A 26,099-nucleotide genomic window follows, 5' to 3' on the forward strand; every position below is an offset into this window, starting at 1 on the left:
CTTCAAATCTTTAAAATACTTATCACATGTATAATACTTGTTTATCACTCTTCCATGAGAGTTTAGAGTCTGAAAAAGCATGGACTGCTTCTGCTTTGTTTCCATTGTCTTCCCACTGCCCAGCATAGTTCAGAGCCTAAATATAGCAGTTACTGTGAATAATTAATGGAACAAAGGAAAGAGTTCCAGTAAACATGAATAGAGGTTGAGATTTGCTTTTAACTTGTGTGTGTGTGTGTGTGTGCGTGCGTGCGTGCGTGCGTGCGTGTGTGCGCGCGCACTAGGGCTTGAACGCAGTATCTGGGCATGATTTCAGCCTCCTAAGTAGGTAGGATTACAGGTGTGAGCTACTGGTGACCAGCTGCTTCTAACTTTTTAAATATGATATATGGCAGGCAAATATGTGTAGAGTTTAATGATAACAGATTTGAATTCAAATCATAACTATCAATTACTTACGCAAGGTATTTGTCCGTTCTTGACCTCATGAAAAAAGAGAGAGAGCTGGAGGCTTAATTCAATGGTAGAGCATTTGCTTAGTTTGTGAGTTTTATCCCCAGTACCACATACAAAAAGAATGAGATAATTTTACTTATGACAAAGGGCTTAGTTATAAGGCAGTGTGCTAATATATTTAGTATGGTATATAGCCCAAAATAGTGCTTAGTAATTACTGTGCTATAGATAATGAATGAATGAGCAAGCAAGCAAATGATAAATGTGTAAGAGGGCCCAACAAGAAAATACTGAACAAAAATAGCTTTTAATTGGTTGCATTTTGTTGTGGTCTCGAGAGCTAACTCTGTATCTTGTGTCCCAAGCTGAAACACCATAGTGTGACAAGGCCATCAGACCTTTGCAACATCAACGTGAGTGGCCTAAAGTTATCCCAGGTAAGACCAGTAGTAAACACGTGACTAGAGTGAGCCAAACATGAGAGGTACCTGGTTCTTCTGGTTTGTGTGTTGCCCCTCCAGAGTTTCTGTGGATTAGAAGGAAGGAGGGACAGGTTAAACGATGAGTGGAAAAAGTATTCAGAAATCAATATTTGCTAGAGATTGGGTTTTGCCATTGTCCCATTTGGTGTGAATTAAGAGAACTCACCATAGAAATCTACCTTTGAACTTGCAGTAGAATTTTGGTGGGCTTTCTGGCTGGGCATGGAGGCCTAGACATTCAATGGAAGTTACTTAGGAGATGGAAATTAAGAGGAATTTGGTTTGAGGCCAGTCTGGGGAAAAGGGTTAGTGATACTCCATCTCAATTAATAATTTTTGTGATCCATCTGTATGGGAAGCATAGGTAGAATTGTGGTGGTCTGAGACAAGTCCTGGACAAAAGCACAAAACTTTACATGACAAAGAACTAAAACACAGAGGGATCAGCTGCATGGCTCAAGTGGGGATAGAACACCTGCTAACAAGTATAAAGCCCTGAGTTCTGTCCAGTACTCCCCCCACCCCAAGAAAGAATTTTGATTGGATTTAATTCTTTTTATGACTCTTGAGTTTCCATCACAAGTTCCCACTATCTGGTAGGGATATTAGAGAAACTCTTCTGATGGGAAGGAATGTACAAAGAATGAAAGTTTGGGGGCTGGGAAGGTGGCTCAGTGGTAGAGCGCTTGCCTTGCATGCATGAGGCCCTGGGTTCGATTCCTCAGCAAAAAGAAAAAAGCCGGAAGTGGTGCTGTGGCTCACGTGGTAGAGTGCTAGCCTTGAGCTAAGCTGAGGGACAGTGCCCAGACCCAGAGTTCAGGCCCCACGACTAGACTCCCTTCTCCCCCCCCCCCCAAAAAAAAAAAGAAAGCTCGGAAATAAACTAGGAGAAGCTATAACTTATAAAACATTCACACAATGGGAATAGTACCCAGGAATTCAAGTGGATTCAAGTGGATGATCTAGAGCAATACACATATATGTATATGTATATCAACACAAATCACAGAAATATACTGTGCAAATGCACAATGAAGCATATCTACCATATTGTTGCACTTAATGTAAAGTTTTAAAGTATTTAAACAGCACTATAATTGACTGATGGATACACATGTAGATATGTGCATGACTATAACATAATACAAAACAGGAATGGAAATGGTCACCAATTCAAGATAGTACATGATTGGGAAATGTGGAGGGTTGTGGTGAGGGTCAACCCTCTAATAGTTCACTTATTTCTTCAAAAAATTTCAAACAAAGATAGAAGGTTTTATATTTATATATTTTATGATTTATATATTTTATAGTGGTCACATGGGTCATCAAAGTATCATTCATGATGATTTTCCTACAGGTGAATGAAAAGGACTTCAAGCATTTTACTTCTGTGATTTATATCAATGCCTCAGAAAACCTGCTGCCTCTAGGTAAGCTTTTTCTTCTGGAAAACTATCTTCTGCCTCCTGGTTGGCACAGCTATTCACCTGTGTTAGAATTTTTCTGTCTGTCTGTCCATCCATCATCAGCCATTCATGTCCTTTGTGGAGCACAACATGCTGGGTGCTGGAGAGTAAATAGAACCTCTTCCAGCCTCATGATGACTGCTTACTTAGTATATTTCTCTGAGCTGAAGCTTTTTTTTGTTAGATTCTTTTTTTTTTTTTTGGTTGTTGTTGTTTGTGCCAGTCCTGGGGCTTGAACTTTAGGGCCTGGGCACTGTCCCCTTGAGCTTTTTGCTCAAAGCTAGCACTCTACCACTTAGCCATAGCTCCACTTTCAGCTTTTTGGTAGTTAATTGGAGTTAAGAGTCTCACAGACTTTCTCTGCCCAGGCTGGCTTTGTACTACACCCCTCAGATCTGTTTCCTGAATAACTAAGATTACAGGTGTGTGCCACCGGTGCCCAGAGTGAACTGCAGAGGTTTTTTTTTGTTTTGTTTTGTTTTTTGGTGTCCTCTAAATGAGATAATCTGCTACCTACAAACTCAGATGAAAGTTTGGATTTAGCTCAGTGGAAGAGCATCTGCCTGATAAGTGAAAGGCCCTGAGTTGAATCTTCAGCTGTGCAAAAAAGCAAAAACAAAAACCTCAGATGAGATACATATTTACACCTGCAGATACTTCTAGAGGAAGAAAAAGTTTTGTTATTCACCAAGGCCACAGTGACCCCTGCTGGTGTTAGAACTACTATGAGATTGTGTGAACTGTAGAGAATGTGTCTAGTTCTTCCCCTGGTGATCCAGTGGCTTGTTAAAACTTCAGAAAAGGAAAACTTAAGCTAAGATTAAAAAGAAGGAGAAATAAAAGTAGTTCAGGAATTTAGAAGGTAGAAAGGCATTTCAGGCCAGTGAAGCAGATGGAATAGCAGAACTGATCAGGGAGACTGAAAAGGTTTTGGATGATTACAAAGGAAACACGAATGGGAAAATTGAGAGTATACATTGTGTCAGGGACTTGATCATCATGTATCTTCACAGACTTGGACTTAATCCTTCCAACAAGAAACAGTCTTAGCTGACTTTCAGTAGGAAGACTTAATGGCAGCTGTCAAGAGGATTGTACACTGTAATATGATTCCATTTTTGTAGAAAGAAGTGTGTGTGTTTCAGTATACACTGGAAAAAATTACTATTCTTATTGAAAATAATCATGGAATATTATTATCATCATTACTATTATTATCTGGGTGTTGGGATTAAAGGGAAATTTTGTTTTCCTGTGATGTTTAACTATTTTAGTGGGTATGTTTAACTGCTATGATCAGAAATATTAAAGATAATTTTTAAATGGGCTTTGTGATTGGGAAGACTTAGAGTCAATGCTTATTTCTTTCACTTAACAGCAATTTCATTTCTAGCAAATCACTTAACCAGGCTGAGCCTTAATTTCTGCAGCCATAAGAGGACTAGCAATCCTTATCTGTGAGGATCATCAGAGATTTAGAGGCCAGGTGTGTAAAACGCCATCCACAGTGCTTGGCCTGACCCAGTGGGAACTGTCCTTAGTGATATCTTTCTCTTAAGTCCTTTGAAAGCTGCAGCTTCTCTCTTTTTCTTCCCCATGTAGAGGCATTTCACACATTTCCAGCCTTAAAGGAGCTGGAGCTCGCATTCAATGGCATCAAGACAGTCTATGTGAAATATGGAGACTTTAAGTTATTGCAAGTAAGTTGGAGGGTAGGGAGTTTTTGGTGTCCACCGATTTCCCAGAGAGTACAGGGCTCTCTCATGGTTATTACTTTGGGAAAGGAAATCGCTGGGCCTTTACAAGTAGTGTTTCTTGGCTCACCTTTGTGAGGGTAGTGGTGATGACAGTGATTGATAGTGGGGTGCTAGTGATGATATAAATGGTAGGGGGATGGTAATAGCATGATAGCAGTGGCAGCAGGGAGATACCAAGGGCCATGGTACATGATTCTAGAAAGTAAAGGTCAAGGATTATTTACATTGAGGGAGTTTTGTAGAACTGTATCTGAGAAGGACAAATTTAAGGGAAAATCTTGACCTAGTGAGGACTAGTTGCAGAAGATTGTAGCTGCTGTCAAAAGGCCTATATTGGTCTTAGTAAACTAGATCAGTCCCAGCAGGCTACAGTAGAACAGCCTACAGTTCTAGTCCATAGACTCAGCAGTGAAGATGAAACACAATTAGGCAACTATGATTCTACAGCCAACTCTAGACACAAGCACAGCACAACCAAACTGGTCTTCAAAGCCCAGATTCAAAATTTTTTTTTTAATCGTTTATATTCCTGGTTTTCTCTTGAATTAAATTTCCATAGTCATACATTTTCCTTGAATGTCCTCATACTTCAATTTTGTCTCTTGAGCTTTCACGAAGACTTTAGGGACACTTTAAACAAAGGGATAAAACATTTGTTGCTACCTAAAAGTCACTGCTTTCATGAAGCCAAGAGTGGCTCACTCACTTGCTAAGAAATGCACCCTTTCTTACATGCCAGTCTTAAAACCTTTCTTATTTGTACTTCAGCAAACTGTCTACAAGCTGTGAACCTTGGAGTTAAGCCCAAAGAGATGGTAACTGAAATGATCTAATCTGCAAACATCAGGAGTAAACCATTCTTCACATAAGCCTCACATCATCTTAAAGGAGTGAAAGGCCTTCCCCAGGACCAGCATTTTTACAGTTCATCATCATTATATGCATGAGTTGTAAAAAGCTTTAAACTTTTTTTTTCTTTTTGGGGTCCGGTTGTGGGGCCTGAACTCTGAGCCTGGTTGCTGTCCCTCAGCTCTTCAGCTCAAGGCTAGTGCTCTACCACTTGAGCCACAGCGCCACTTCCGGCTTTTTTTTTTTTTTTTTTGCTTATGTGGTGCTGAGGAATCAAACCCAGGGCCTCAGGCATGCAAGGCAAGCGCTCTACCACTGAGCCACCTTCCCAGTCCAGCTTTAAACTCTTGGAATGAGTATCTTCCCCAGATGGATCATATGTCTTTATATTCTTCAAATATGTTATGTTGAATGTATTAATAACTTCTCCCTGAAGTCTCAAATCACATTGAAGGATAGCATCAGTTTACTATGATTTACCCAGGAAGCAGTTCTCAAAAGTCCCATGAAAGTAAATCTGCAACAACTGATGCAGTTGGGGGCTATGGGGTGTGTGTGTGTGTGTGTGTGTGTGTGTGTGTGTGTGTGTGTGTGTGTGTGTGTGTGTGTGTGTGTGTGTGTGTGTGTGTGTGTGTGTGTGTGTGTGTGTGTGTGTGTGTGTGTGTGTGTGTGTGTGTGTGTGTGTGTGTGTGTGTGTGTGTGTGTGTGTGTGTGTGTGAGAAAATACTGTACAGAGGGGTTACAATTACATGGGCAAGATAATGAGTGCATTTCTTTTTGGGGGGGGCGGGGGTCCGGTCGTGGGCCCTGAACTCTGGGCCTAGGCGCTGTCCCTCAGCTCTTCAGCTTAAGGCTAGTACTCTACCACTTGAGCCACAGTGCCGCTTCTAGCTTTTTCTTTTTTGCTTATGTGGTGCTGAGGAATCGAACCCAGAGCCTCAGGCATGCAAGGCAAGCACTCTACTACTGAGCCACCTTCCCAGCCCTGCATTTCTTATCAAGAATTTTAGCCTCCTCCTTTGTTTTCCCCTTCCCATTCCATCCTTCCCCCCGCCCCCCCCCTGGGTATTTTTTAAGTCTGTTTTTCAGTAGACAGTGGGAAATGGGTCCTAAACACTCTAGAGATCCAGGGAACCATGACCTTCAGACATGGAAGCGTCTTAAGGACTTTTATTTGTTCCTTTGACTTTTCAGAGCCAGTCATTGAGTTCTTGCATGTTGTTCAGTGTGCCAGGCATCTCTCTTCCCCCCACCTCCCCATTCCAAATACTTATTTCAAGTGTTAGTGCCATGGACAGGTGACATGGCCACAAGCTCTGTCTGTACAACTGACTAGCTTTGTTTGTTTGTGCCAGTCCTGGGTGATGTCCCTGAGCTTTTGTGTTCAAGACTAGAGCGCTCTGCCTCTTGAGCCACAGTTCCACTTCTGGTTTTTTCTTTGGTGGTTAACTATAATGCTAGCTACTCAAGAAGCTGAGATCTGAGATTCACAGTTCAAAGCCAGCCTAGGCAGGAAAGTTTGTGAGAAACTTATTTCCACTAAAACTACCCAAAATTGCTAGAAGGGGAGCTGTGGCTCAAATGATAGAAGACTAGCGTTGAACACAAAAGCTTAGGGACAGCACGTAGGCCAGAGTTCAAGTCCCAGGACTGACAAAAAAAAAAAAAAAAAGACAAAAATGAGTGTGTCATGAACTTTCCTACTCAGGCTAGGTTTGAACCATAATCCTCAGATCTCAGCTTCTTGAATATCTAGGATTATAGGTTTAAGCCACTGGTGCCCAGCTCTGAATACCTTTTTAAAAAATTTATTATTATTTATTTATTTGTGTGTTTATTTTTTATCGGACATGGGGCCTGAAGCCACAGCGCCACTTCTGCCTTTTTCTGCTTATATGTTGCTGAGGAATTGAACCCAGGGCCTCATGCATGCAAGTCAAACACACTACCACTGAGCCACCTTCCCAGCTCCTACTTTTTTTTTTTTTGGTCTGTTGTGGGGCTTGAACTCTGGGCCTGGATGCTGCCCCTTAGCTCTTCAGCTCAAAGCTAATGCTCTACCACTTGAACCACAGCACCACTTCTGGCTTTTTCTGTTTATGTGGTGCTGAGAAATTGAACCCAGGGCCTCATGCCTGCAAGGCAAGCACTCTACCACTGAGCTATCTTCCCAGACCAACTGCTTTTTTTTGTGGTTTTTTTTTTTTTTTTTTTTGGGTCCGGTCGTGGGACCTGAACTCTGGGCCTGGGCGCTGTCCCTCAGCTCTTCAGCTCAAGGCTAGCGCTCTACCACTTGAGCCACAGCGCCACTTCTGGCTTTTTTCTTATGTGGTGCTGAGGAATCGAACCCAGGGCCTCGAGCATGCAAGGCAAGTGCTCTACCACTGAGCCACTTTCCCAGCCCCCAACTGCTTTTTTTATTCAGATTGTATTTGTATTCAATTGTATTCAATTTGTAGTCAGTGGTTGATCACCGTCAATTTTTTGCATGCCCTATTTTGTAGTTGGATAGCATTTGATGGTGATAATTTATCCAGCAGACCCAACCGTCCCCAAGAAATTTATTTATAAAAACAGACCTAATTTAGGATGCAAAACATAAATGAGAAAAGGAAATCTCTTGGCCAGTCATTTGTTTTCATCTCTCCATGATTTGCAAAGGCTCCTTATGAAAAAAGATAAACCTGTCAAATATCCCGGATTTGAAGCTTCCAGTAATGAATACTTCAATGTGTAATAAAACTTGATGTGACTCAGCAGATACAATCACCAAGTTAGGAGTCTTTGTCCTTGTTTATCAGAGAGGCTGCCCCAAAGAGAAGAGCCTAGAGGAGAAATCTTCATACATCAATATAGAAAAACTTACTTGGGGCATGATTTGATTCATTTATTTTACAGACCTGAAACTATTCAGTGGGATCCCTGCTCTGGCAATCAGAAGACCTTGTTTCATGTCTTGCTTCTTCCAGTCCTTTGCCATGCTTCCCTGGCCAAAGAACTTGCTCTTTCTGGGACTTAAGTTTTCCCTTTTTAAATTCTAGGTCAGCTCCAAAGTCTATGATCTGTGATTCTTAAGGCAGATCTGTTCTTTGAGCTGTCCTTATATGTATATAGAAAGCAAATTTGCATTCAGTCGTAAATACCCAAAGCAGCTGAAACAGATTCCACAGGCTTTTTCTGTAGGAGGTCAGGAAGTAAATATAGACTTTTCAATTCATAGGGTCCTAACACCTCACAACTATCATGATGGTCAGCTCTGCTGCTGTGACCAGAAAGCAGCTGGAGACAATTAGGCCTACCTGGCTTTCAAAAAGCCTTTATTTATGATACTGAAATTGGAATTTCACATCATTTCTGCATGTTAAAAAACACTTTTGGTCTTTTATTTCATAAATGTAAAAATTATTTGCAAGCAGACATTAGGCTGGATTTGGCTTTCAGGCCTCTGTTGGCCAACTCCTAAGTACAAACACAGATAAGATTATAGAATGGACATAGAGACCCAGTAGAGGCTGGTGTTGTATGAGCCTGGAGAGGTGGCTAGAGAGACCATGAAAACCTTGGCCAACTTGGCTAAGGAGCTTAATTCTTAGGGATGCTATCTGGGAAGTGGTCTGATAAGAACTGCATTTTAGGGTGGCTATTTTAGCTGCTCTATGAAGAATGGATTGGAATGAATAAGTACTATAGGCCAGACATAGGTCTTGATGACTGTCCACATATGAGCTTGAGGATGAGGAAGAGAGATTTCTCCTCCCTTGACTCTGCTTCTCTCTGCTGGCTTTCCAACCCATTCTTTTCTCTTTGCTCCAACCTGGTAGAATTGCCCCCTTGTGTGAACAGACCCTCCATTTAGAATTGACTTGGTACTCCCTTGGTGCCTGGTGTGTATCATGGCCTGCCAGTCTTTATCAAGCCCTCTTCTGATAACATAGGGTAGGTCATCCTCAAAACATTTGCAGTGCTCGGCTCAAGTGAGGCTGCCTCCTGCCTCCTCTTCCTGCTCCTTGCTCATCTCAATGCCTCTTTGCCCTGAACAATTTTGCAAAGATACAACTACTAAGGACAGCTCAGATGTCATCTGCTCTCTGAAGCTTGTCCTGACCCCTTGGTAGACATGACCATTCTTCTTTTGTGCTCTGTGTATACATGTGTGGCCATCTATCCTGGCAGCATCCCTCTGAAATGGACATAGGTATCTAGCTGCCTCAAAAGGCTGCCAGTTCCCAGAGGACAGGGATTGGTACAAAGTTAGCCTTCAGCAGGGGACTGATGAATGAAAGGAAGAGGAGGAGGACAAACATTAATTTAGCACACTCCAGGCTAAAGGTTTCATCTACATGAGAATGATTTCTTTCTACTTTATAGATAGGGAAGCCCAAATTAAGTAATTTACCCACATGGCACAAGCCACAGTGTAAACCCAGTTGTTCAGAGCTCATCAGTTAATTACTATTGCAGAGTGAAACCAAACTCAATCCTTGGGCAGAGACCTGCCATGTGTATAAGTCTGACTGTATGAGGCTGATCAGAGACATTGCTCCCACTCCAGCTTGAACTGTTTAAGCCACTGAACCTAACCACACTGAACAGGCTTTGTTTGCATATGATGGAGAGTCCAGGTGCACATAAGTGGGGAGAGGAGGAAGCTGACTTACGCAGAGTTTCTAGAGAGGTTCAGGAAACAGAAGGCAGAAAATGAGCAGATATCATTTGTCCCAACTGCCTCTGTCTTTGTAGAGAGAAGCTAGCTTCCTGGCTGGTCCCTTAGCCCCAATGAACTATCTTATGAATCCAGGAAGCTAGTCAGAAGTTGGCTGATGATGACATGTCCATTTGGGGCCAATGTCAAAAGCTAGCTCATTTCAGGTAGTTTTTTAAGTGCATCTTCCTTGTGCTAGGTCCTATGCTAGACTACAAGTGTTATTGTGGCATGGCCCTTGATTTCAAGGGCTTGTGATTTCAAGGTCATCCATTGTGGGCCAGACATTGTACAAAGCACATCCACTTCCCAGTGTCCTATTTCCTCACAGGTGCCTAGCTGTCTTGGATACCTGGAAGACTGATAAGTACCCTGAGACCTGCTTAGATAAGTCAGCTAAATTACATCTAGCCAGGGATCAGGAAAGATTGTATAAGGAGGCAACTTTGATTTGGCCTTTGGAGGCCGGGATTTAGATGCATGGGGGAAGGGAATTCTGTATAATTGGAAGGAAAAGGTAGGAAGCTATATAAGTGGAATGAGGCAAGAAATGGAAAAGAGTCCATGGGTCCAGTACCACAGGAAAGACAAAATGTGCAGTGGCAGCAATGGCTAGAATATAGATAGAACTGACTATACTGGGCCTCGAATGTTAGCTAGAGAAGGCTTATCCTGTTGCTCATGGATCTGGGAAGAGGGATGCTGCCAGCCTCTGCCTCATGTATTGAGTGCTCCTGTTCCCCCTTTTGTTTTCGCATGGTAGTTCTTGGACCTTTCCTTCAACAACCTGACTGGAGAGGCCATCCGTGATCTGGGGATTCTGCCACACCTGCGTGTCCTGCTTCTCACCGGCAATGGGCTCACCTCCCTGCCAGCCAATTTGGGCGTCACAGAGCAGTAAGTTCTGCACCCTTGAGTTTATCCTGTGTGTTCCCTCAGAGCCTTTGTCTGGGTACCAGTATTCAAAGAACTAGTCCAAAGAAGTAGCTTGGAATTCACCATAAAGACAGGCAGGAAGTACTCAAAGCCAAGATAGCAACACCTATTGAAGGTCCCAGGAAAGACTTCAGATGGATACCTACACTTTCCTGGTTAAGAGAGACCCAGATATTTGTCATGACACTTTCCCTACCTCTGATTGGTCATTTGTATACTGTAGATGTTATTTTTGCCAGAAGATTCACCTCATTTTACATTCTCACCCAGCATCTTTATTGAGGCCATTTCTTCTTGCCAGAACATACTGGATCTCTCTGTGTAAATAACAACACATGTAGTTCTTATAATGTGCCAGACATAGTTCTCAACACTTTACATATGTTCACTCACTGAATCTCACAACAGTTCTGTGAGGTGGATGTCCTACCTTATTTTTACTTTTGGGTTGAAGAAATTGAGACAAAGACAAGGTTACAAAACAAGAGCCAGACTTTGAGGCAAGTAGACAAAGTCATGATCATCATATTCTTGCCTTATACAATCTAAAGTACCATAAAATTTTCCATTTCTTTTGATCAGATGCCTAGAGTCACTCAATGTAGAATCCATTTAAATCAAATTCCTGACTAAGCTATAGTTTACAAGACCACCAGTCTCCCCCTAGAGCTTCTCTTCACCTTAAGACAGTTTTCCTGGCTATGAGATGAAGCAAATGTGTTCATTTCTGATTTATGCTATCCTAACGGTAAATCCCAGATTCATGGAGGGAGTCTCTGATTGCCCAAGGCACACTCACTGTTACACCATGGTTCCATTTCTTTGGACCCATTTCAATTGAGTATAGTTCCATTTCTTTCCCTTCTGTTCTCCCTTACCTCCCTCCCTCCCTTCCTCCCTCCCTCCCTCCCTCCCTCCCTCCCTTCCTTCCTTCCTTCCTTCCTTTGCTCTCTTTCTTTGTAGCACTAAACTCAGAGCTTCCTATTTTCTGGGCAGGCTCTCTACTGCTGAGCCATGCCTCTGTCCCTTCTTTTTGTACTGGCTATTTGTGAGATAGGGTCTTGCTTCCTGTCTGAGTGTGAACTCAGACCATGATCTTCCCAAGTTTCCTATAGTGGTATGACAGGCACTAGCCACCACACCTGTCCTCCATTGAGATGGAGTCTAGGGCATTTTCCTGCCCAGGCTATCCTTGAACCATAGTCCTCTCCATATCTGCCTCCTCTCATGTAGTAGATTACAGGCATGAACCACTGGTATCCACCTTACAGTTCAATTTTAAATGGGAAGGTGGTAAGACAATTCACTGAGGATTAACTGGCTTCTGATGTTTGATTTCTCTTCAGGATTTGGATTTGCCATATTGCCTCCTTTCTTCCTTCACATCTCTTACATGTGTTCAAATCATGGATCTCTTTCTTTCTTTATAAATTTGATTTATCATTCTAGAAAGCCTTGGGTTTTTTGTTATTGTTGTTATTTGGTCAGTCATGGGGCTTGAACTCTGGACCTGGTACTGTCCCTTAGCTCTTCAGCTCAAGGCCAGTACTCTACCATTTGAGCCACAGCACCACTTCTTTCTGGCTTTTTCTGTTTATGTGGTGCTGAGGAATTGAACCCCGGGCCTCATGCATGGAAGGCAAGCACTCTACCACTAAGCCACCTTTCCAGCTGGAATGCCTTCTTATACAAAGTAACATAAGTCTCTCCCTGCATTTCCATTGTATTTCAGCTTTTTGTTACTGTGACAAAATACCTTAAATAAATAATTTTTAAAAGGGAAAGGTTTATTCTGCCTCACAATTTCAAAGGTCACTTGGTTCCATTGATCTGTGTCACGGCCGAATATCAAGGTGATGCAGTGTGTGTATATAGGGCATAACTGCCCAATTTAAGCTGGCTAGAAAGTCAAAAGAGGGAGGGAGGGAAGAAGGGACAAGATATGCCCTTCTAAGGCATCTCCCCACCATGACCAACTTCTTCCCATGAGTCCTCACTTCTCACATTACACAGCTCCTAGGAATGCCATCAGCTGACAACCAGACCTTTAATTCATGGCCTTCAAGGGTCCACTTCAGATCCAAACCATAATACATTGCCTTGTATATGAGGGGCAGAGTGGACATGCTCTTGTCTGCCTCAGATTACCTATTGTGATACTGCTGTAGAAACTGCAGGGCTTCAGGCAAATGTTATCAGTATTATTTTCTTTCCTGTTACATGTCTACACTCAACTGTTCTGTGCATTGTTCTTCTATCAGCCTCTTGTATATTAATGTGACCTGATTATCTACTTTTAACCCTTTAAAAAGGTAATTTATTTTGCATTAGCATATATTGGAGGCTTCATTGTGATATTTCCACATATGTATACAATGTCCCCTAATCAAATACACCCCTTCTATTACTCTTTGTCTCCCCTCTCCCTTCTTCAATCAACTGCAGCAAGTTTCACTGTTCCATTGTCATACATGTACGTAAAGTGCTTCAACCACATTAATCCATGTTCACCCTCTATGTTCACCATCCTCCCTTTCTCTGGTACTCCACCATAGAACCTGCTATATATAGTCTCATCATTCACTTTAGTATATGTTCATTCTACAAAATGAATTCACTGTAGTTTTATATATATATATATTGAGTCATTTTAATCCCCTCTATCATTCTCTCTTTCCATCTGTTCTACTATCCAACAGTTTCTTTATGCCAGCCTTATGCATAGACACAATGCATTTTGATATTATTTACCTTCCACTTCAACCAACCTTGAAAAAATACTTTTTCTTGGTGAGCTTGTCCTTTCCGGAGGATTTCATCTGTTTTCAGAGCTCTAAGCCCCTACTGCCTCCTTATCATACCAAACTCACCACCTCACCACTCACATCCTGTGCCAAATTCTCCTTCTCTTGGTTGATGGTTTCCTCTCTCCTTCTCCCCCCTCCTCCCTCTCCCTGTGTAGTCATCTCAGCTGGATAGTTGAGGTCTACCTGCTCTCTGCCCTCTCTCACTCCTACCAGATGCTGTGAACCACTCTTCTTAAACGTTCTTCCAGCTTGCTAATTTTGCGTAGTCTTGTTTAGTCTCAGCCACCAGGTTCGTGCTTCCTAACACTTTCTTACCATCAACTAAAGTGACCTTTTTCTTACAGGCACACATGCAACTCTATCACTGTCTTAGACCTCCAACTGCTTTCTAGTGTCCTAAAGAAAAGCTGGGCATCATGATGTAAGTCTGCAATCCTAGCTATGCAGGAGGCCAAGATGGAGAAATTCCACAGCTAGTCTTGGGAAAAATTAAGTAAAACAAAAAAGGCTGGGAGCATGGTGGAATGCCTTCATGACAAGCACAGAGCTAGGAGTTCAAACCCTAGTACCACCCCACAGGAAAAAAAATGTTCTAAATTCCATTGAGGGTGCTCACAAGGCTTTTCATGGCCTGACTCTGCCTACTTCACCTTCTTTCCTTCTTACTTTTTCATTTTATGACACATCTAATCTGTTCTGAACTGGTTCTGTCTCCATTCTGGGGCACCACATTCTTCTCTCTGGGTGAGTCAGGGGAATCCTCCTTGATCCACTCCATCTTTACACTGCTCAACTACTTGTTTTGAGCTGAAATCTGCTACTTGGGCTTCTTTAACCCTGTTCCCCTTCTGCCTTGGACCACTCATATCAGCTTCCTCTGGCATGACCAGCACAGAAAAGAGGGGACTGTGACTCTCTTTCTAGTCACTTTATCCCTAATAACGACACCTAAAAGAGCTCCAGCTGTTTACCAGCCCCATCATAAGTCCTGTTTAATGCAAGTGGCCAACCCTCCCTCATCCTAGGTGTGGATTTCCTAGAGTGGACCTTCCGTATGTTAACACAGAAGTCGGTCTCACATTTGCACCAGTGTACAAATGCTGAGATTCATCTTGTTTGCTTTGCCACAGCATTTAGTTCAGTCTTTGGCCAATATTTTGTCCTAATTCAAGTTCTTATAATGTAAGTCAAAAGAAATCCCCATTTATATATTGCATATATATTTCACATTATAATATATGTATATATATGTTTGTGTGCACACACAAATACTATATAGACAAATGATCTAGGTCCAGAGATGCTCAATACCAGCCATAGTCATACAACAAGCAAGGCAGCCACACCACAGGAGGCAGAGCTCAGAGCTGCTGGACCCATTCTCAGGTATCTTATGATAGGACATATGAATTCTCATGATGGCTCCAACTACTGGCCATATACTAAACTTCTACACTAAATTGATATGCTAAATTGGTAGGATTTTAAGTGATGGTAACTTCACTTGGTCAGAGAAAAGATAGTAAAACTGGAATCATTCTGAGCAGCTGAAATCCCAGCTTCACCCTTGGAGAGCTCTGTCACTAAAGTGCTCATCCAGTATGAGCAGTAGAAAGGCTCTGCAGCTGCCGCTGTTCTTTTAAGGGGATTTATATTTCTAAGACTAAAATGAACATTTCTATTACTATTGTTAGGGTATAACTTTAGAAAGTCAAAGCAGTGTAACTTGTCACAGAGAAGACTGAACCAGCTTCTCTTTGATGGCATGTTAGAGGATTTTTTTTTTCTTGGAAGGCTTATTTCAAGTGCCTTATATGTCATGGAGTAAAATAAAGATTGGCCAACTAATTATAAGTCAACAGAGCTATTGTACACCATTCTGTTCTTAACTTCAAGTAGAGATGAAAAATTCAGTGTGTGAAAGTTGGTCCTTCTAGGAAAGGGAAAAGAGTCCCTATGACTTTGAAATACCAAGGCCCCCTGCTCTGCCCTATCCAATGTCTTTGGATCTTTGAACTTCAGGCCTATTCCCCACACTGCTGCCACAGTGTCCCCTACCAAGATCTTCCCTGTACCTTCTTTAGTCAAAATTATCATGGTTATCATCAGTAGAAATCTGTCCAGTTTGCAATAAGCAAAAGGGGGAATTCATGATCAGAACACAGAGGAATCACACAGCCATGCCTCAGAACCATGCTTTAGTGCCCTTGTTGAAGAATGTAGGTAGTAAGCATGGTAGACCACTCAGCTCATCTGTCTCCCAGCTTCCTATCTGTTCCTCTCTGTGACTCACTGCATGTCTCTGAACAGCTGGACTCTATGAGTAGTGTCTTTGGTAGGAAACATGGCTGCCCAGAGCTTCTAGTTCTGTGACAGACCCAGCCACCAAGAGGTGATCTTTCTCCCCATTCTTCTCTCTTTCACAGTAGTTAAGAGCATGGCAGGGTTGATGGCTAAGCATTACCTTCCCTGAGCCTTCAGCTGCTTCTGTTTCAGCATTTTGTCCCACTGTATGCACTGTGCTGGTCTCTTTCAGGAGATTATAAGCATCTTTAGGGAAGAGCCACAGTCTTTGTCTCTTTGTGTTCTCATACTTGGCTGTGTAAGAGATTAAAAAATGTGAATGAGTGAATGGCTATATACCCTCTCTAAGTTTACCTGTGAGATATTTTTGACCTAAGGTGTATGTTCCACTACTGTCTACCTTTGTCAAGCTGTCCCTAGCCCAGAAAACAGCTGTCCCTTCTCCCTCCCCACCCTTTAACCCACATGTCGCTTGAAGATGTGAATGGGAAAGGTGGTCAGCAGAATACAAAGGGCATGGGATTGGGTATCAGACAGAACTAAATTCTAGTTGAGCTCTGCCTCTTTCTAGCTATGGGACTTTCAGCAAGTTGCTCAGAGCTTGAGTTTCCTGATCTGAAAAGTAGGTAAGTAATACTTACCCTCCCTATGAATAATACATAAAAATAACACATATAAAATACCTAACACAAAGCTGGGTGCTTGTGGCTCATGCCTGTAAAATTCTAGCTACTCAGGAGGCTGAGATCTGAGGGTTGCAGTTCAAAGCCAGCCCTGGAAGGAAAGTTTGTGAGACTCACATCTCTAATTAACCACTAAAAAACCAGAAATGGAGCTGGGGTTCAAAGTGGTAGAGTGCTAGCCTTGAGTGAAAAAGCTCAGGGACAGCACCCAGGCCCTAAGTTTAAGCCCCATGACCGACCAAAAACAAACCAACCAACAAACAAACAACACAGCTGGACATGGTGGTGCACATCTGTTACTAGGTAGACAAGAGATTAGGAGCATAGTGGCAAAAAGTTAATGAGACTCCATTTCCACAAACAAAGCTGGGTATGGTGGTGTATGCCCTGTAATCCCAGCTGTACTGGAGGCATAGTTCAAGACTAGCCTTGGCAAAAAATGTGAGCCCCTAACTGGAAAACTATAACTAAAAAGGGCTGGATGTTGCTCAAGTGGTAGAGCACCTGCCAAGCAAGATCAAAGTCCTGAGTTCAAACGTACACCCCCCAAAATAATAATAGTAAAGAAATAAAACACCTAACACAGTGCTAGGAGTTCAGTAGGATCTGAGTAAATGTTCATTTCCTTTCCTGTCGTGTCTGTGTTTGTGTCTTACATAGGTGAATATCTGTCTGTGTCTGTACTTCCAGACACTTGGTATGTAAGTAGAACAAAATATGGAGAGAAGAAGGAAATAGTGATTTGAGTCCTCTGCCTGTGGGTATTTAGTTACCCAGGCCTTAGCCACCTGCATTTACAAGGTCACAGGAACCATAAACTAGGGCACCACCACTTCCTGCCCATCTGTGGAATTCAGGGCTTGGCTTATTCAATCCCTCTCAGATGTTTCCATGAATTCTCAGAGACCTTAGCAAAGCTGTGATTAAGGCCAAGAGCAAGTGCTCCTCTGCCAAAATTGTGCTCTGTTCTGCCTGCAGAATGCTCCCCTAACTTGGTCATGTCTCTTTCACTCTGGTCTAGTCCAGAGCACCACCAGTGCCCACCCTGCCCAGCCTAGCTAATGGTGTGTGTGTGAACATTCTCCATAGAGAAGCCTGTGTGTATCAATGGTGTTCGGGAAGGTGTTGGGTGGAGAGGCATTTATATCTTATGTCCACCTCTACAGGGACTTCCCTGAGGCACAGAAGAAGTTCCCAAGCTGGTTAGTCCTCTCAGTTGATTCCCTGTCCTCCATGTCATCTTGAGGATGTTGGAGCTTGTTCCCTGCCCTTGCTTGGTACCCAAGATCTCTGCTCTCACAGGGAGGCATCCATAACATCGATGACAAGCAAGAGGTACATCCTGAGGTTCCCAGCACTGGAGACACTGATGCTGGATGACAACAAACTCTCCAATCCCAACTGCTTTGCCAGCCTGGCAGGGCTCAGGAGGTAAAGCCACAAGCCTTCCTCAGCAGGGCCCTTCCCAACTCCCAGCCCTGCTCACACCCCAAGGGTTACTCAACAACCCAAAAGGCCTGGTTAAGTTCTGGCTCTGTCACTTACTTCTGCTGTGTGGCCTTGGATAAGTCATTTCTCCCCTCTGAGCTTTAGCTCATATAAAAATCAGGGTACCAATAAGGCTATTTCTGGTCATATGACTGGCTGGGAAGTGGCAAAGTGAACAGAGGGTAGAGGAGATACTACCCAAGACAGCTTGCTCATGTGAGAGGAGACAGACCCTCTCCCGTCCCCCCAAAATTAGAAGTTTAACTGCTGAGTTCTACTTATTTGGTTAAAGGAAAGAAAACATTGGCCTTTAAAAAGTTAAGTTTTAGACTCCTGAAAAGTTTCTTTTGAATTCAGCTAGCATTGACTGAATATTACATATCATCCCATTCAATCTTCCCAAGGACCTTGAAAGGTGAATAAACATGCCCAGTTAGAAACAGGCACATTGAGGTCAAGTCACTAACTCAAGGTCACACAGAGGAAGGAGTACATGTCCAAGCCTGCTTTCAGGTTGTTTCCTAAGTTGCTTGGTAATATTGCTGAGGTATCATTACTGCTGTGATTCTGTATTCACTTTCCTTAATTGAAGACTGAAGAAGTTAAGCCTGGACCAAAACAAGATTTCCCGGATCCCGTACCTACAGCAGGTTCAGCTCCGTGATGGGTCTGGGGAATGGGTTGGAGGCAGGGCAAGTCCCAGGAAAGAGTCCCAGTCTGTGCTACAGTCCAAGTCGTGGAAGTCAGAGGCCCAGGATGAGCAACCAGATTATACTGTTCTGCCCATGAAAAAGGACGTTGACCGCACAGGTGAGCCATGCTCCTGGTTCCAGCCACTAGCTAGCTGCTCTTACACTGACTTACTTCCTCAGGGGTTTTTACACTTAAGATGCTTTTGAAATCCAACATAAAAGCAAATCATTTTGAAAAATCTCAAATAATGAGAAACTCAGAAGCAAGGCTTTCCAGAAATGGTTTAGCTCTGTGGCACATCAGTGGCCTCAAGGGACACAGGCCTTTCCATCCTCTTCTCTCCACTGCTAGCCTGTTTGCTTCTGACCTTTTAGGGTACCGAGGTGGACAAACACCACTGCTCTAAGATTCACATCCACATGACAGTGTTCAGAGGCAAACCTTGAATCATAGACCCAAATCCCTTTAACAGAGGAGTGTATTTTTGAACTAGATACTATTCTACTGATCTAGTTGTCTATGATTGTGCCACTGCCTCCTGTTTGTTTAAATGTACTCTGCATTGAGGAAAATAACTTACAGTGGTTAAAATACAGAAATCTTTCACAGAACCAGAATTTTTACACACGAGCCCTCTTAGCAACAATTCACGTTACAATGCAGAACATTTCCAGTGTCTCAGTAGTACCCCCTGCCATCAATACCTTTTCAGAGAATTACCACCATTCCAACTTCACGTTCCTCCCACCTCTCCCCACCCCTCCCTCTCAATCTCTTTCCTGCTTGTCAGTACTGGGCTTGAACTCAGGGCCTCAAGCTCTCACTTGGCATTTTCGCTCATGGCTCATATGAGAGGAGACAGACCCTCTCCCGTCCCCCCAAAATTAGAAGAAAGAGTCTTGCAGATTTGTCTGCCTTCTCTGATCTCAGCCTCCTGAGTAGATAGGGTTTTAGATAGGAGACACCGATACCTGGCTCAAGTTTTCTTTTATAGGAAGTGGTTGGAATGTGAAAAAATTAGATGCCCTAAAAAAATAGAGTCACCCTAAAACTTAGACCTCAGGGCCTGCTTAACTACTGGGACATGTGAGCTCAGACAGTCTGGGGTGGCAGAGACCCAGACTTTTTAGGAGGGGACACTGGCCAGCATCAGGCTGTGTCTTGAAAGTGGGAAATTTACCAACTGGATTCAGGTGTTGCTAGGATAAAGCAGCATGATTCTGTTGGCAGTCGTAGAAATCACAAGCAGGCAGGAAACCATGGGAAGCAGATGAGATTAAGTGGGCCCCTTCTCTTCTTTCCCAGTCTTCTCTCAGTCGTTGTCAGAATCGAACAGGAAACCAGCTGTAGAAGTATTCTTCAGAGCCTCAGCTCCCACACTCCAAACAGGCTAGAGAAAAAGATATAGAGAAGGGTGGGTTTGAGATAAAGACACCGAAAAAACTGTCACAATTATGTTATTCAGGTTTTCCCCATAAAATTTTTCTACTTAGTTAATTTGGGAAATAGTTACATTGAGTCTCTCACTGCTCTTGAGGATTTGTCACTATCTAGGTTTATTTCTGGCATCTTACTATTAAGTTGGTTCCATTCTGTTATTAGGTTTGCAATCTGTGTGTATGTGTCCATGTGTCTGTGTGCACCTGTGTATGCATGCATATGCGTACACGTGCTCTGGAACTGGGGCTTGACTATAAGGCCTTGAGCTCTCATTTTACTTTTCACTCAAAGCTGGGGCTCTACTTCTTTAGCCATACCAACATTTCCAGCTTCTGCTGGTTAATTTGAAGTAAGAGTCTCATGGACTTTCCTGCCCAGCTTCAAACACAATCCTCAGGTTTCAGACTCCTTAATAGCTATGATCACAGGCCTGAGACACTGACATCCAGTTCATTTCTATATTTCCAAATGATTATCCTAAAGCCCCAATTTCTAGTGGTTATTCTAAAATTCTATCCGCATTGCAAAACTTTGTCAATAGCGAAATCAACTAAATGCAAACCTTCCCTTTAATAAGAAGGAAAAAGGTTGGAGGAAAAGGTGTACTGGGTTTTGAACTTGAGGCTTTGCTAGACAAAGCATTCTACCCCTTGAGCCACATCCCCAGCCCTAAAAGAAAATTTAGTAGGCATTTATTCTCTCCATCTTACTAATAGGTATAAATCCTAATAACAATTTGGACCAATTTTGATTTTTTTTAAAGTTATTCATCAATCTTCAGACTAAGATACTGTACTGCTGGCTTCATTTCTTTCTCTCTACAACTGCTGATGTGTCAGATCTTCCTCCTCAGGGGGGAGTAGGTGTGGGAGAGTGGTGGAGGGCTGAGTCTCATCACAGTGCCTGTACAGATATGCCACAACGAAACCCCCTTCTACAACTCACTGGTGCTAATTTTTAAAAATGTGGCTTAGAACAGATCACAGAGTTGTCACATGTAGGTCTGGGCAGCTGGCTGGTTTGAGTATCAGTTTGAAGTGGCTTGTATGTCACAGACAAGGAAACTGCTTAAGTTGGAGCCAGAGGACAGAGGCAGAGGTCCTTGCTTCAGCCATTTCCTGGACATAGCTTACAGCTGGTAACCATATGGTGGGGTAGACATGCATGCCACATTGGTATCTTCTTTTATATCTGCTCTCCTCCTTTTATACTCCCAGATGAGGGGTTATGTCTGGTATAACTGGTAAGTTTATGTGTGTCTTGTGTTTCTGATATGTTTTATATATTGTTTACTGGTACAAAATATCTGTTTGTACCTCAAAAATTCTTTCTCCTTCTCTGATTCTGTCTCATGTGCCCATGTGTAACTTAGAAAAGAATGGAGTTCACAGCACAACCCGATTGCATAGGGTAGGGATTGTACCACACAAGATTGTTCTTGCCCTCCTTTATTCTTCTATTTTGCTATTCTCATTTCTCTTCTATTTTGCTATTCTCATTTCTCATTTGCAAATAAATACATGTTCTTGTACTGTTTTTTGATCCATGTATGTGTCTTTGTAGGGTATGTTTTGAATATAATATGTTTTAATTACATAGTAGATATATACTATTGAACCCATTCTGTTACATAACATCATTCAGCACCATTTTGAAGACCTTTCCTTATCATGGTTTATTCTTGTCATATTTCTGAGATCCTGGGGTTAGGTTTTCATATAAATTTGAGGTGTTAAAAAATATCTCTCAACCCATAATACCAAATCTATTGAATTTCACCTTGCAGTTCATGAGTCCAGATTCTTAGAAATACTTTCTAGTAGGATTTCTTTTAAGACATGCCAAAAAAAAAAAAAAAAAAGAAGGGAGGGAGGGAGGGAGGGAAGGAGGGAGGGAGGGAAGAAGAGAAAGGAAGAAGTTAGGAGAACGTAGGGAAAGAAGGAAGGAGAAGGAAAGGGAAGGGGAGGCCCTGAGGAGGGAGGGAAGTAAAGAAGAAAAAAATCTATTTTCCTTTCTTAAGCTCTTTATCCAGGGGATCACTGCTCAACACCCACAGTTGAAACATAGCCCATCCCCTGACAAACTGTGACTTTGTTTGTGGCTCAGACCTTTCCTAAATTCCTTGCAGATCCACATCTAGAATAACTTACTTTTAAATAAACTTACTGTTTATTTTCACTTGATCAGTCTCACTACCACTAATATGGGGAAGGGGGCTCATTCCCCAGGGTAACAGGATCGAGTCCCTTTCTTGGGATGAGTTCAGCTGTTTGGTGGATAATCTGTCTTATGATCCCAAGAATGAGCTCATTCTGCAGCTTCCTCCTTAGGACTGTGCTGCTGAATTCTGTGACAACACATTCTCTTCCACTAATAGGACAAAGAGTATTTTCAGTCATCTCACAGAATACCCCGATGCACATTTCTCTCTTCTAAGAAAGCTGCTTCACTTTCTATTCAGTACAGACTCTCTAGTGAAGCTTTGCATGTTGCAAAGTCAAGAAGAAAGTCTGTGCACTGAAATAGTGTCAGGGAGAGGGTCCTGAATATGAGATGAAATTGGAGGAGTCAGCAGAGGCCTGACCACATGGGACCTCAGGTGTCGGGCCAAGGAACTTGGACTTCATCCTGTGTGCAAAGGGCCTTGTTACCTGATGGCTGTCACTGCTGCTTCTTTACCAGTTATGATTGGAACCAGTCTGGGAAGCCTTGCTGTACAGAGTGGGGGGCAGACCCAGACCATGCCTCTCTGGGGGTCAGTTCAGCATTCACAAACCTTGTCTGTTTCCCTTTGTTTCAGAGGTCATCTTCTCATCTTACCCTGGATTCTCAACCTCAGAGGTAGGAACTGCCTGTTTCTCACTTGTATAGTTGAGTTGAAACATCAGTTTGTTTTCATTCATTCATTCATTCATTCATTCATTCATTCATTCATTTGCATTCCTGGGCTTCACACATGCTAGGCAAGTGCTCTACCTCTGAGCAACATTCCCTAGCCCAAGAACATTAATTTTAATAGACTAAACAAATAAATGACAAGGGATATAAAAGACATTTCTATAGATCATGCCAAGAAAGCCCATCTATTGAGCAGATGGTTGCTGGGCACACAGTATGCACCAGACACTGGTGATGGAGTAGGGACCTGTTGGGGCCCTACCGTCCTCCACCTATAGTCTGGCTCTCAGTGCCCTCAGAACTGTTAGTGATAGACCTAACTGAAGGGACCTGCCTTGGGGCTGTGGCTCAAGGTCTCTCCCCACACCCCACAAAGCTGAAAAGCTCTTGCTAGATATACCTAGAATCTAACCTTCGGTGTCAAAGGCTTAGACACTTGATTGTTGTCAGCACAGGAAATTGGTTTTTGCCTTGGGTTCAGATCCTAGTAACCAAGCTCCTGGTGATTAATGCACCTAACTAAGTGTCAACATATTCATTGATAATAAGAAGTACAACTATATATTTGGTCAACCTGTATCCTCAGGAAACAGCTCAGTACCTTGCCTCCTCACAGATATGCCTGTATGAGGATTAGAGGGATGATACCACGTAACAATTGCTGCAGAGCAAACTCAGTTGCCAACTTCAGACAGTAGCAATTCTTACTTGTTACTGTTACTGGAGCTAGCAATGCAGTTCTGCTGGTTTCACCCCAGCATACCCTGCAACTGCAGTCTGCTGATAGATTAGTTAGGAGCTAGGCTAAAATGAACAGTTGCCATAGCTGGGCCTCTCTGTCTCTGTCTCTGTGGTCTTTTCATCCAGATAAGGACCAGCTACCTGAAAAGCCCATAAGGTGAGATCTGGAAGGGACCCATGCCCCCATGGAGTCAGAGGCATTGCATACTCACCCAGCAAGTATGCTTCCCAGCTAGGAAGGTCACCTTCAGAGCCTTTCTTGGAGAATCTTTGGCTCCATGCTTGAACTCCATCTCTACCCTACTTTCCTTCCCAGAGGTCAGCTTGGTTCAAAGGTCCATCCTCATCTAGCCCCCATCCTCATCTCATTAGCAAAACCTCAGGCATAATTAAAAACCCTGAATTAAGAACCCTGAACCTATCACTCAGGAAATCTCAAGACTTTTGGAAAAGTTTTAGTTAGAAACTGGGTACTAGGAACTTGGGACTAAGACCAGACAAATTCTATATTATACAGAAGCCAGTCAGATTTCAAGGGAGTAGAAACATAGATTCTTCTACCCCTGAATGGGAGGAGCAGCAGGGTGACCCTGCAAAAAGACCTGTCCATGAGCAGGACTGTGTACCATAAGAATCAAGGTAATTCCTAGGACTGTTCCATGTTCAAATCCTAGTTGTCTAGCATTTGAAAATCTAGAGAAAACGTTGGATGATTGAGACTTTCAGTGGACCCTAAAAGTCAGATGTTTGTCCCTCTAATATAGGGTCCTCTGTGCTCCTCAGCAGAGCCAGTCATACCCTAAGTTTAGTATACTCAGCCTGAATCTCTGATTTCTCCTATTCTGTGTTCCACTGTGACTTGCTCCCTTCAGCTCACCTAATCCAAATAGGAGTCCCAGAGTCCTAGGCCAGAGACCTTCCTACCAGATTTGTCATCCACCACTTCAAGATAGGGCAAGAAAGAACTGTATTACTGAGAGTAGCTACACTAGAAAACCAAAAAACCAAAAACAGAGGAACACTGGTCTTAACCCTTGTCTTTGGAAGTACTGGTAAGAGCTTCAGGATTACATAAGGGAAGGATAAAGCACCAGACTAGGTGAAGGAGAGAGGGAGGGGGTAGAGAGAAGTGTACATACACAGTCCTCTGGTTTGGTTGACCATTATCCCAACTCTGGTTCTGAGAGTCCAGCTGATTTTCAATTATGGCTTGTGAAGGAAATGATGACATGAAATGATAAAATGTCTGCTTCCACTTGGTGGGGACAGCCTCGATTCCTTACCAGGGATGTCTGCCTAGAAGACTCCTTGGAATCTTGAGACTACCTTCCTCTTACCTTGGTGTCTTCAGCCTTGAAGGGAAAAAGGAGAGGTTATATAAATTTAGAGCTAATCAACCTTGTATTACTAGATTTTAGGCAGCTACTACTCAAATGATTAACATGTTTGTGTGAGAGTTCAACAGTACTCTGACCCAAAGTTTAAGGTAGCAAAGAGGACAGATTCAGGCCCAAGTAAAGAGTCTGTGTGTTTAGCCAAATCAGCCTTTAGGGCCTCTGTTTCAGGGAGTCGCATGGCAAAGGGAGATGCCACATCAGATTGCCACAGTCCGCCTTCTCAGATTGTGTGGGGGGTCACCTGGAAAGGGAATCATATTAGCCTTTGTTTTACTCTCATCCATGACTGACCTGTCCCATGGATGGGGCTTTACAAGTTGGCCTAGGAGGACACAAAATACTTGGCCCAAAGTATGTATCCCACAGATATTCATTGAATGAACACATGGAAATTGAATAATTTGCTCATGATTACATAGTTGTTAATGGAGCTCAGAGCATTTAGTTTATCTTAACCATTAACCCCACTTCTACCCTTGTAATACCCTCCAGTCATATGGCTCTCAAGGAAGCAATAAGTGAAATTAATGTTAGATGTGGTCCATGGTATTTCCATTTTGTGCCTGATTAAACACATTGACCCTGAGGCAGAATTGAGTAGAGAGACCATGACCCTGCAAGTGACCCATATGGACCTTACCACATTCAGGCCCCAAGGCCTGGCTCACATCATTCAGACTTAGCTATGGGTTCATCCTAGAACAAAGAATCTTCACTGTGCTGGCCCATTACCAATGCAAGTACTTCCCTTTGCCTTCTGGAGAGATTTTTGTCCATGTCTGTAGAAGGGCCAAGCTGCTGTGGGAACAGAGGGTAGGAGGTAAGGCAGAGAACCTCTCAAGCCCACCTCAGTGTCACCATGACCCCTGGCTCAGAGAACTTGAAACTGGAACTTTCGGTGCTAGAAAATCAGATCACTATGTGACCTCAGAGAACTTGGAATCAGAATTCTGAACCCTATATGCATCTCTTTGCCCAGGCACAAAGCTCATGACAG

At 42.8% G+C, this 26,099-nt stretch overlaps 1 protein-coding gene and 1 long non-coding RNA gene across 11 annotated transcripts in view; one reads left to right on the forward strand and one right to left on the reverse strand.

Annotated features, from left to right (window-relative positions):
* Xrra1 (X-ray radiation resistance associated 1) overlaps nucleotides 1–26,099 on the forward strand; it is a 51,018-nt gene that overhangs the window by 14,289 nt on the left and 10,630 nt on the right. For 7 of the 8 annotated variants that reach the window (XM_070035008.1, XM_070035013.1, XM_070035011.1 and 4 more), the window contains 8 exons: nucleotides 822–893; nucleotides 2,299–2,371; nucleotides 4,010–4,107; nucleotides 10,479–10,612; nucleotides 17,612–17,647; nucleotides 17,748–17,876; nucleotides 18,526–18,743; nucleotides 22,867–22,907. In XM_070035008.1, coding sequence (XP_069891109.1) covers nucleotides 822–893; nucleotides 2,299–2,371; nucleotides 4,010–4,107; nucleotides 10,479–10,612; nucleotides 17,612–17,647; nucleotides 17,748–17,876; nucleotides 18,526–18,743; nucleotides 22,867–22,907 — 801 coding nt within the window. The remainder of the gene's footprint in view (nucleotides 1–821; nucleotides 894–2,298; nucleotides 2,372–4,009; nucleotides 4,108–10,478; nucleotides 10,613–17,611; nucleotides 17,648–17,747; nucleotides 17,877–18,525; nucleotides 18,744–22,866; nucleotides 22,908–26,099) is intronic. The other variant, XM_070035010.1, reaches the window with a different exon arrangement.
* LOC138836403 (uncharacterized) lies at nucleotides 874–25,964 on the reverse strand. 3 transcript variants are annotated; one of them, XR_011374948.1, is made up of 6 exons: nucleotides 25,835–25,964; nucleotides 24,845–25,057; nucleotides 19,807–20,016; nucleotides 15,923–16,056; nucleotides 10,848–10,968; nucleotides 874–982 (listed from the first exon to the last, which is right to left on the reverse strand). It is a non-coding gene; the product is annotated as an uncharacterized lncRNA (long non-coding RNA). The 3 variants fall into 3 exon arrangements; XR_011374947.1 differs by having other exon boundaries at nucleotides 875–982; nucleotides 25,743–25,964; XR_011374949.1 differs by lacking the exon at nucleotides 10,848–10,968 and having other exon boundaries at nucleotides 882–982; nucleotides 25,743–25,964.

Source organism: Dipodomys merriami, unplaced genomic scaffold (assembly GCF_024711535.1).
Source record: "Dipodomys merriami isolate MVZ:Mamm:240054 unplaced genomic scaffold, mDipMer1.0.p SCAF_25, whole genome shotgun sequence".
Lineage (NCBI taxonomy): Eukaryota > Metazoa > Chordata > Mammalia > Rodentia > Heteromyidae > Dipodomys > Dipodomys merriami.